This window comes from Arvicola amphibius, chromosome 12 (assembly GCF_903992535.2).
Source record: "Arvicola amphibius chromosome 12, mArvAmp1.2, whole genome shotgun sequence".
NCBI lineage: Eukaryota > Metazoa > Chordata > Mammalia > Rodentia > Cricetidae > Arvicola > Arvicola amphibius.
In genome coordinates this window covers 81,496,768-81,508,960 of record NC_052058.2, presented here as the reverse complement: position 1 = coordinate 81,508,960, position 12,193 = coordinate 81,496,768, and the positions used below count along the sequence as shown (strand labels likewise).

Sequence of the window (12,193 nt, the reverse complement as noted above, 5' to 3'; positions counted from 1 at the left end):
AGAGATCTACCTGCCTCTGTCTCCCAAGTGCTTGGATTAAAGACGTGTGCCAAGTTAAAATCTTTTTAACTTGGAAAAGAATACTGACACCTCCCAGTAGGTGTTGCCCTTTTTACCACAACCTTACCCAGGAAAAGCTGACTGTGGGTCGGAGACAAGGATAGAGGCATGGAACTTGCAGTGATATGATCACAGTCACACCGGGAGTAACACTGAGGCTGAAAGCCTGGGTCTTTCTCTAGCTCCACAGCCGGTGATTTCTCACACTGGCCTGGCCTGGTCTAAAGTCTAACACTCATAGATGACTACCAAGTAATTATCTATGAATAATGTGTGTGTAAAGTGCAATGTTGGAAACCTATAAAGGGAACCCCCATGTGGGAAGGGATAATATTAAAAATAGAAAAAATTAGAAGCTTCTACCAGTCAGAATGAAAGACATCTGACTCATAGACATGACTTTCTGATAAGGGCACATAATTACAGTTTATATTAAGAGGCAACTTTTAATAGATATCCTTCTGAATATTTAAAGCTGCACCAGGGCTCTAATTTTCTTATATTTAAATAAAACCAATATAATAGAACAGTGGTCACTAAGGTGAAGAAAAGGGTAGAGTTGGATAATGGGTAACAAGGTACAGTTATATAACAAGTGGAGGTTCTGCATGTTCTAGAGTGCACACCACAGGATGAAGACTATAAATAGTAACTCACTACATATTTTATTTTAAGGAGAAACTAGAAGAGGGGTGCTTGTAGCTCCCCAATGGTGAGAAGTGACAGGAATTATGCTGCTCTGATCACCATGTATTGCACACATGTAGTAAATTAGTGTATGCCATAAAGATTTACAATTATGCCTCAATTAAAAACAGTAAAAAATCAAATGAGGATATTAATTTAAAAATTTAAACCTCTAGACTAAAGAACTGAAGCTCAGCCCATTCCATTTACTGTAGCGATTCACATGCTTTTTATAGTAAAAACAGGAGCTGAGCGTAGCAGAAAGCAGAGGAAAAAGCAGAGTGCAGTAGAGGGCAGAAGGGGTTTTGCCAGCTGTCAAGTTGCTCTCTATATGAGGTTTTGGTGTAGAGACGAAATAGGTTAAATATAAATGGACACCAAAATCAGGAATGAAAACAAAACAACTAATATTAAAATATAACCCGTGTCACCCTTATTGAAGAAAAGAGGAACATTATGCACTAAGTTAAGTTCCAAGTAATCCTCAACTATTGTTTTTAGCCAGTCTGGGATATAAAAGACCTTGTCTATAGAAATTATACACACACACACACACACACACACACACACACACACACACACGCACACACAAATGAGCACCAATAGAAATCACAAATTCTTGCCTAATCATGAAGGCTGATGCCATGCTCAGAACCACTGGCCTTAGGACCTGAGATAACTGAACCTACTTAGAAAAGTTGTCACGTGGGATAATGGGGCCTCCTGGGAAATGTAGTTCCCCAGGAGAATAACAATAATCATGGGATTCCTATGGCAAAACTGCCCAAGAGGAAGAGAAAGGAGAAGGGTGGCCTCAGTGATTAAAAAAACCTAAATCCACAAACCCAGAGACTCATAGAAATAATCTCAATAACCAACGCCTCTTAGATGGGAGGCAATTTGAAAAACAAGAGCCTGAGAGTGCGAAGCACAATGCCTTTAGAAAATCCTGCACACACATACACGTGCATGCTGTACGGAAGGCATGTTTACTCCGCTCATATTATATTTCAGCCAATTTAGAATTGTAAGCTCGGTTTTATTTTTGACTGACTATATCAGTATCAAAGGTTGCTCTTCAAATCCTGGGGGGAAATCCTCTTCGCTGGCACACTTAATGTGACAACACTTTCTGAGCCAAATATATTTACAAATGCCTTTAACTGGAAATGCATATCTTATCTTTCTCTAGTCAACATGTCAAGACAAAAGTAAAGGATGAGTCTCTCGAATAAGGCATTCCCACCCCACAAAGGCGCCTGGTGATTTAATGAGCAAGGAAAGACAGAAGAAAAAAAGATACCGAGTTTTGTAAAACAAAAATGACTTTTTACATAACACACACGTACAAGGAAGGCTTCAAGGAGGTATTATTTTCAAACCAAATTTTTTGGGGGCTTCAAAATTTATTTTATTGTTGGTTAGAACTAGTTATTAGTTCTTGTTAAGTAAGTAATGGCTGATAAATTCTTGATATCCTCTGAATTATTTTTAAAAGAATTTTTCTGTCATCTTCGAATTTTACCCAAATTACTCATAACTTACGAAGCTCAAAAGTTAACATCAGTTTATCTTCAAAAAGAATCATTCATGTAACTTAAAAGAAATATCTCTTTAAAAAGAATGCATTAAACTATTATGAAATGACACGAAATGTAGCAAACACAAACATACACACATACACACACACACACATACACACACAATACACACACATACACACACATACATACACACACACACATACATTCACACACACATACATACACACATACATTCACACACACACATACATTCACACACACATACATACACACACACATACACACACACACACACACACACACTGAGTGTAAAATATACACATATGCACCCATATACAAAGAGTGTAAATATCCTACTTTAAACTTCCCACACGGACATCATCTCCTGGCCACGGTACTTTAAAGGACTCGAATACACGAACTGAGCAGCTTGTTCCTACACTGAATGGCCTTGTCTTCCATGTGACAGAGCCTCATTCCTCCTTCAGCCCTCACACTTAAATATGCCTCAGTCGTTCCCCATATTTTGACCCTCTGAACCCCAACATTAGAAGGCTTCCAACCCTCTATTCAAGCTACCAAGTGGGCAGCTAGAACCCTAAGTAGGAGACAAAAGGAGAACCTCAATCAGCCCCCTATAAAAGCTTGCTACCAAGTGTAGCCGTGGTGGGTGGAAGGTACTGAACACAGTGAGGCTAGGACATGCTCTCCTCCAATGCTGGAAGCCACACTCTCTCTAAGCCCCAGTTCCTACTTTCTCAGCCTGCTTCTCTTGCCACACACACACTCAGACTAGAGGTTAGTGGGCAGAGTTCTATGTCCTTCTCCTGGATTCCACAAGGACCTGCCATATGATGGGCTGGACCTAGACACCTGTTTGTGTCCAATTATTCCATAACTATTGAACTGTCCCCAGGGGCATGCCCTATAACTCAGCAAACTTGTCAATACAGAGTAGTCTAACTTCCAGTACTAGTGTGAGCTCTATTTGGACTGCTTGCTTGCTTGCTTGCCTGCTTGCTTGTATTCTTTGGGGATTTGTTGATGTTTGTTTGTTTGTTTCCAGGATAAGGTTTCTCTGTGTGACCCTGGCTGTCCTAGAACTCACTCCTAGACCAGGCTGGCCTCGAACTCCAAGATTCACCTGCCTCTGCCTCCCAAGTGCTGGGATTAAAGGTATCCACCACCACCACCTGGCTCTGGTTTCTTTTAAATTACGAAACTGAAGAAAATATTTCAAACTTCATGTTTTATTAATAATTTATGAAATCTAGAAAGACAGCAAGCTTTATTGACTGTAAAGGCTACTCTTTAGAAAGCCACCTTACAGAGGTATACAGCCATGCAGGGGTACGCGACAGTGTAGGGCACGTGACCGTGTAGGGACCGAAGCCATGAAGAGCTATGCAATTGGAAGCAGCCGTGAGAATGCAGTGCAGGAGAAACAGTAGAACCTCATTTTTTAACTAAGAATTGTTCCCAAATGGAGTAGGAAAAGGAAAGCCTTTGGAAGGAAATAAAGGGAGGAGAGGCAAGAAAGCCCTAGGGTAGGACCAGGGGAGTATTAGGAAGCCTCGGGGAACTGGAGCAACAGTTTCTCTGAAGATACCAGGAATAAAGCAAACTGGGAATGTCTGTAGGGAAAGGAGACTCATGAGGAAGAAATGCAGCCACTTGCAGAGGGGAGGAGATGAGGAAGAAGGAAAAAACAGATGTATCCAATGTACCTGAAGAGTTAGGGAAGGTCAGACAGTTAGCAATGATCATAAAGCTTGCTGGAGAGGAAATGAGCTGTTTGGCATGACCGCAGAGGGGTGTGGCTAAATGGGGAACCTAACCCTTTGATGTGAGGGGCTTCTGATACAGGGGTTAGAATATATTCGTTAGAAATGTAAAGAATATACTGCCAAAGGAAAGCAGCAAATTCTCCAGGAATAATCTGAGTTACCTATGCTGAGAGACTTGGAAAAATCACTGTGAACAAACAAAACTTGAACACTGGAGACAAATGAGGACTGAGATTAGAAAGACAGAGAGGGGCTGTGAAGCCATAGCAGCTATCCTAGAATTTATTACAACAACCAAGCAGAATCAGATCAAGTGATGAATACCAAATAAGAAGTCCGAATAATACTGAATGGTCTTGAAGGTCAGATTAGGCAAACAGCTAAGTACGGTTTGAAAAAGGAACTGGAAGAGATGAGAGTAGTTAGAAGAGGATTTTGAGACTTAGAGACAGAACAGACACCAGGAGCCTAGCTTCAGAAAGATCAAGAACATGCCAAACGTGCCAGAGAGTAGATGAAAAAGGGAAGGAGGGACGGAGGGAGAGGGAGAGAGAGAGAGAGAGAGAGAGAGAGAGAGAGAGAGAGAGAGAGAGAGAGAGAGAGAGAGAGAGAGAGAGAGAGAGAGACTGAGTACACTTAAAAACAAAACAAAAGTACTAACAGACAAAGGAGAAGGGCACTGTCTTCCACACAGGGAAGGGCGAGATTACTGCAGCAGAAAAGGGTGTGAGGTGGCCGTGAAAAGAGCCACACTGCAAATGACTAGGCTGTGCCTCAGGAAGGGAAGAACTGGGCTGGACTCACTGAAACAACAGGGTCAGAACCAAGGACGGCCCTTCAAAACTACCTCCTATCTGGAAACCGCAGCTCAATGAATTTTCTGTACTCTAATTAATATTTGTAAAATGTTTAAAATTCCATGCTTTTATCTCATTCATTTTGTTAAGTAAAAATTATTTAATACCTGAGTACTTCTCAAGTAGCAGCTTGTAGATTATATTACGTAGCAAAAATGATAGATAAATCCACTTTTGCATAGTTGTCTGTTTAATCTTTAAAAATAGTCTAGCCTTTTATTCCTCAACCCATGCAAACCCCTTCAATGGTTCCCTTGCTCTTATAGCAACACATAAAAGAACGTCTCTCCACAATCTATGAAAGCAGCTTCTAATGTCTAAGCTACCTTCTAGCTCTGGAACCCAACACAGTGAGCAGCCCTTGGCCAATTCTGAAACTCTCCTGTTCTCTGCAGCCTGGGCCTGCTCTGTTCAGGGAACTTCCTTACTCCCGCTGTCTGGATAACAGACAACTCTCAGCTGGATAACAGACACCTCAGCTTAGGTTTCCCATTAGGGAAGAATCTGCCCTGCCACACACAATCCAGAAAGCTGTGCCCCTCCACAATGTTTGACTTTAGTATAGCATGCTCACTTGTTTTTGGTCTGTACTTACTTGATTTATTATCTGCCCCTCACACTGAATTCATTTACCAAGTCCCTAGCACACAATATTATCTGTCATATAGGAGAGCTTCAACAAATATTAATAAATGTCATAAAAACCTTCAACAGTACAAATAAAAAGTGACTTTCGCTGCATTTATTTCCTGGGACTAAACATCAGAAAATCTCATAGTTTCACGTAGAATACATTTTAACACTAGTCATCTGTTTATGTTAAATGTGGTCCTTCGCTATCCGCTCACAGCACTGTGAACCACTCAAAAAGACTACATAGGTACTACTTGTTATGCCTATAATGATTTCAAATAAGACTGTAAGCACTAGAAAGACTTAGCTTTTAAACCTGTATTATTAATTGTGGTGTGTGTGTACCTGTGTGTTGTGCATATGAATGTAGGTATACCTATCATGGTACACAAGAAGAGGTCAGAGGACAACTCTTGAGAGTTGACTCTCATTCCATCCATGGGATCTGGGTGCTGAAATCAGGTCACCAGGCTTGCAAGGCCAACACCATTACCCACTGAGCCATCTCACTGGCCCAATAAGATTTAACTTTTCAGACTACTTTACTAATTGAGACTAACTGACTAATTTACTTTAAAGCTAATTTGCCTTTCCAAGGGACCCTCACCTCCACTGCCTCAACTGTTCTCCACTCAAGAAAATGCTGACTGTGTGTCCCTTACACACCTTCCTCATTTTTCAGTATTTCATTAACTGCGGGTTTGTAAGAAGTCTACAGAATGAAACAATGAAATTTCATAAAAACTACAAGACAAGTTCAGTGGCCACAGCCAACTCTGCAGCACAGACCAGAGATGCTGTGAAGACATTGACATCAGCTGGTGCATTGTGGAGGAAGCCATCACTGTGCACAAAATTCTAATCAGCACAGAAGTGCATGCATACACACAAAATTACACACATACATATGGAATCTAACTGCATATATAGATAGAGATCCAGAACTTAAAATTAGTGTGTGCAAAATGGCAAATTGTATTTGACAACTTTTAAAGTTATATTAATAAATGCTATAAAAAAACTAAAACTGAGTAAACTGTTAAAGACTTAAGAATACATTTTCAGAAGTTTCATAAGATCTGCAAAGATGAATTTGAACACAATGTTCAAAATGGAATTTTTATAAGTACACATGAAGTATGCTTTTAAAATACTGTCATGTGTACATAAAACCTAGGAAGCAAAGAGAATTAGACTTTAGTGAACTATGGATCAAATGGCTGTATTGAAAACTTACAGTTATAATAGCCAAAGAACTTGAGGTACAGTAACCCCAAATTCCTTCTTCTCCCCTGGTAAGGTCAGGGTCTTTACTCCAGTCACACTGCTCTAGCCAAGGAGCTAACAACAGCGGACAGCGACTATGGCCACCAGATCCAAGAATTTTCCTCAACAACCTTACCATATAAAATGCAAAAGCTTGAAAGTCACCTGACCCAGACATAGACTACGAAAGTACCCTCCCCCCATCTGTGCTCCTTTAGGCTGCACCCCTCAAGCTGTATGCCAGGCTTTTAGAAATGCCTTTGTTCTATCACCCGCTACCATAAGAATCTCATTAAGTTCCAGCACAAATATTTTGGTCTCAAAGTCTTACTCACTGGCCGATGACACTAAATAATTAAAGAATGCAGGTGGAATTAACTGCATAGTCAGCAGTAAGGGAAGCTGTGTACGGGAAAACTAGAAATGGGGAAACTAGCACGTAGAGGTTCGGAATGGTTACATCAGGTAATATACCATCTTACTCTCTGTAAATGATGGACGTGGGTTTTTAAAAGATTGTTTTCTGTTTTCGAGTGCTTTAGGCTTTCAGGTCTCATTATAATTTCAAAGGAGCAACAAGCTCGGCACAGACACTCCTTCCACTTACAGACACAGGCAAAGCTGCAGGGATGTAGCTAGAACTTGGCACATTGGTTCTTAAAGGCCCTACGGAAGTGAAGTGCACGATATCAGACAGAGTCCTTAAGGGCTCTCACAGTTGAGCTCAGAGATCAGATGGTGAAGTTATAAATATTCCACTACAAATTTGCAAACAAGGAAATAATTATAGAAGCAATACGTTAGCATCTGCACAGTACACAGCCAAAACATTCTGGAAGGATTTTCACGAGGGTTGGGAATAGTAACACAGTTCTGAGACTAATGGTGTAGGCTTAAAATTCAGTATTTGGGTCTTCAGGAATTTTCTGAATATTTGCTTGGAAGTATTCACAGCAGAACATCACCTGGTTAGCAATGCTCTTTCCTTGTAAGGAGAGCCGATTACTATTTTTGAAAATGAAAAACAGTGGTTTCCCTTGTTCAGCACAAGTGTAATACATCACAGAAATCAATACCATGTCTGAGATGCAAATACATTTCTCCTCACAAAGCCTTAACATGCCGTTCCCTAATCAAATAAGCTAGGTACACCTGTCTCTCCCATTCAAAGTTATGTTTAAACCGGGAGACACCACAGCATCAACACTTGAAGAGAAAGGACAAAACCCAAAGCAAGCTGACAACTTCCCACCGCACCTGAAGCATTCGGTACCAAACGGGGGCAGCCAGAACCAAAGAGGACATTGGAAACTGAACAGAAATGCAACTCTACAAACTAACACACTCCTTGTCAGCCATCCAAACTACAAAGGGCAAAACACAGGCAAGGAGACAGAGTCCAGATGCTACTGTGAGAATCTAAGAAGTACTGATGTTCCTTCCCAGGAGCCAACCCCCACTCCCTCCTTCTTCCTGGTTCTACTATCAAGGTTCTGCCACTAAAAACTCATCACAGCAGAGAGCTAGAGCCCTGATTCTTTTCCACACTTACAGTCAGTGGAAACCAAGATGGGAGCCAAGAAAGCCCCTCAATTTTATCTGTTGGCCCCCTCCACCACCTTTGGCAAAAGGTGAGGTTTCCTCTCCATGAGGAACTGGGTGAGGAATTTCTAATTTCATTTAGAGACTATTGGAATCTGATGATGGCTCTAACTAAAGATGGATCTGTAGAGAATCCTTTGTCTACTACTGCTCAAATTCCTCTTCTTAGCTCCAACTCCTCCCATTTACAGCCTGACTTACGCTCCCAACAGCTCAAACTGGCATCTCTATTCTGTAAAGTCTTACTTAAATCAGGAGTCCATGCCATAGAGTTTAACATGCAATTGTTTTAAGCAAACTCTTGGTCCTGATAGTCAGACTACTAAACTGGAACTTAATAGAGTTTCAGTACAAATTAAAGAGTCTTTAGTAGAGGGGTAATCTTACCCCAAGGCATGTGTTTCTTAAACACTGGCATCTGTATCCTATATTGATCTCACAATATAACCGAGGCTGGCCTCAAACTCAAAACCACCCTCTTGCCTCAGCCTTCTTCTGCCAGGAAAAAGTAAACTAGTCCAACTTGGGAAAACAACCCAGAATTAACTTGTGGTATACAAGCATGCTCAACAGACTACCTTTTCTACATTTAGGAACAAATTGAAAAGAATTGCTTGCATGTCCATACAAGTAAAAACATGTAACAATATCATGCAAGTGTTGTTTGACCAGCGAACACTTTTCAGAGACCTCAGCAGCCACTAAATTGATAATACAGTTCCCTTTGAGGAATGAGTAAAAGGCACAAATAAAAATATTTTAATGTTTACTTCTTAAGCCGAGTATTGGATATAAGGACACCACCATTGAAGCTTATAACCTAAACATATGACATATGGATCTTTCATTCAAAATTTTTTCTGTTGCTGGTGATCAAACATACTGGCTCATACATGCTAGGTAAGCACTCTCCCTCTAAGCTATCTGTGCCCAACCCTAATATTTTAGTTTTGAAATATGAATGAAAACCTTGTTTCCGTAATGGCTGCTACAAGCATATTGATCACGTGAGAAGTAAAAAATGTCAAAGGAAGACATTTAGGTTTCAGAGGTTTCTAGAGCAATAGGGTCTCAGAGCAAGTGACACAGCAAAATGGGACCTGGATGGCAGGAACCAACAACTCATTCACCGAGTAAACCTGTGCGATGCCACTCAGATTTTAACACAAAGGCTACGTGCTTTCCAGGCTGAGGACCCCCACTAGGACAAATGGAACTTTTATTCTACATTTAGGGCTCTGGAAAGTGGGCGTGCCTACGGATTATCCATGGTCACAGAGACTAGAATACCAGGCTTAGGGACAGGCTTGGGAGAGGAGCCGAAAAATCCTCAATAAATTCAAAAAGAACAAAACTGGCCCACAAGGCTGACCCTGCAATGACACTGACCCAACACGGAGACTGTAGATCACAGGTCGAGCCTCTCATTTCCTCTCCATCACATCCCCCAGGTAAATCAGAGCCACCTGCCACTCGCTGACGTCACGCAATATGGTTTATGAAGCAATTACTTCGTTTTTATAGCGAACAGATACAGATCAGCTGAAACGTTCTCCTTCAACGTCTAGTTAGAAGGGACGGTGACAGCTCAATTCTGCCCTTGAGTTCTGCCATCACTTCTAGTCACTATGGGTTATGGGGGGAAAGGGTTGCCAACATTGTAAAGCCTGGAAATACTGTTAAAAGTAAACATTAATTTCTGTTTATTAGAGGCACATGTAATAAAAGTATAACAAGACAGGTTTGTAAAGATGGGATGAGAAAGTTAATTTCTACCCTATATTACCTTCAAAACACACTATTAAAATACAATGTTCTTTCTTAAGATGCTCAAACTACAGCTTCATGACCCAAATCTTTCCAGAAATTGTGTCCTATCTAGTTTTGAGATACCATAAATTCACATGGATTTATACAGTTAAAAAATCATCTTACCTGTACTTTTTTTAAAGCTACTGGTACTCCATCCAAGAGACAGGATGCTCTATAAACTTCACTAAATTGTCCACGGCCAATTTTCTTTTCTATTCGAAAGTTGGCTAAGGTATTATAGCCCATATCCGGTCGTAATGCCTTCTGCAATTAAAAACAGTACAAAAAAGTTTCAGTTACACAATCTACACACAGACGTGACTTAAAGGTATGGCATATATAACATACTACCTAGAGTGAAGTTGTGAATAGCTCATGCCAACAAGATTGGAGCGCCTCAGAATACAGCCAGAAACAGAAGATACAACTTCTGCCCTGGAGGACTTACACTGCAGGGGGCTTGTGGGGTGTGGAAGGGGTAATGAGCTGAAATAGACACAGCATTTAAGAATGGGAAGGCTAGCCAGGTGTAGGGTCATACCCTTTTCATCTTGGCACTTGGAAGGCAGAGGCAGATGGATCTCTGAGTTCGAGGCCAGCTTGGTCTACAGAGTGAGTTCCAGGACAGCCAGAGCTACATAGAGAGACTCTGTCTCAATAAACAAAACAAAAGAACGAGAAGGCTGTAAACATAATAAATCAAAGGAAACAGATAGAGGATGAGAAGGATTTTGAAATCTTAGGTAAGAATTTCCTGTAATTTATCTTTAGTCCACTTCCATAAGCCAGTCTCAAGCATTCTTTTTTTGTGTAGTGCTTATTCTCTTTCTTGAAGATTCTTGGAACTGAAACACACACCATTCCCCCCAGCCTTGCCCACCCGACACACATGGGGTTCTGCTTCTTACTTGGGATTGTTGGAAGCACTGGTCCACAAAGGTGGAGGGAACAGAAACAAGAAAAGGTTTGAACGGCTGTTGATACAAATGGAAACAGCCCTCCAGGAGGGAAGACAGACTTCGGTGAATCAGCTCAACTTTATTCCAGAGTATGAGGAATGAATAGGATTGGGGAGCCTGGGGACAAACTCTGATTTGCATTAAATGGTCAGCTCCTGTCACAAGGCTTTGCACGTGGCAGTCAGCCTATCAAAAAGAGTAGAACACTTGCCTAATTACCATGTCGGTCATCAGGGGAAGAGCCTTTGCAGGGAACTGTGTCAAGAGTCATCCCTGAGATAACTCAGGCATCCTGTGCCTAGAGACATCCTTCAGATAATGCTGGGTTTTAGAAAGCAGGAATCTTTACTGGGAGGGAGTTTCCGTCTGGCTCAGTTTTTGAGATAAGAAGCTACTAGGCCAGGAGGAGACTGTTACCTCCACTAGCCAGCAAGGTCTCCCAACACACATACACATAATCACTTATTCTAAACTGTCCACTAATACACGCAACAAGTTTTAAATTCCTGAAAGTTTTTTAGTTTCTGAAAAACTATTGAACTAACTGAATAAGTAAATAAATGAATGAATAAATAAATATTGCCAGTGGCAAGAAGTTTGCCATTATATTATTATATTTTAAAATAATATTTTATTGTCTTTGTGGGAGAAATCACTTCATTCTTTTTTAATTGGAAATTCTTTCTAAATTTGTTATATTGCATTTTGATCATAGTCTTCCCCTTCCCTCCAGCCCTCCCAGCCCCTCTGTTCACTCACCCAACTTGACCTTCTCTCACTTTCTTGCTTGCATAAAACCAACAAAAAAACAAAACAAAACCAAATCCCCAAAGACAAAATACCACTGAGCCATAACAACAACAACAAAGAACACACAAAATAACCGTGGAGTCCATTTTGTGTTGGCCAACGACTTCTGAGCATGGGGCCTTCCCTGGAGTGCGGCTGGTACACCAAGTGTCATTCACTCCACTGAAGAAAACAGA

The 12,193-nt window shown here is 40.9% G+C and overlaps 1 protein-coding gene across 3 annotated transcripts in view; it reads right to left on the bottom strand.

Annotated features, from left to right (window-relative positions):
* The window catches only part of Nek7 (NIMA related kinase 7), a 130,021-nt gene that overhangs the window by 47,279 nt on the left and 70,549 nt on the right, over positions 1-12,193 (bottom strand). For all 3 annotated transcript variants that reach the window (XM_038349333.1, XM_038349332.1, XM_038349334.1), the window contains exon 3: positions 10,372-10,512. In XM_038349333.1, the coding sequence (XP_038205261.1) occupies positions 10,372-10,512 (141 nt within the window). The remainder of the gene's footprint in view (positions 1-10,371; positions 10,513-12,193) is intronic.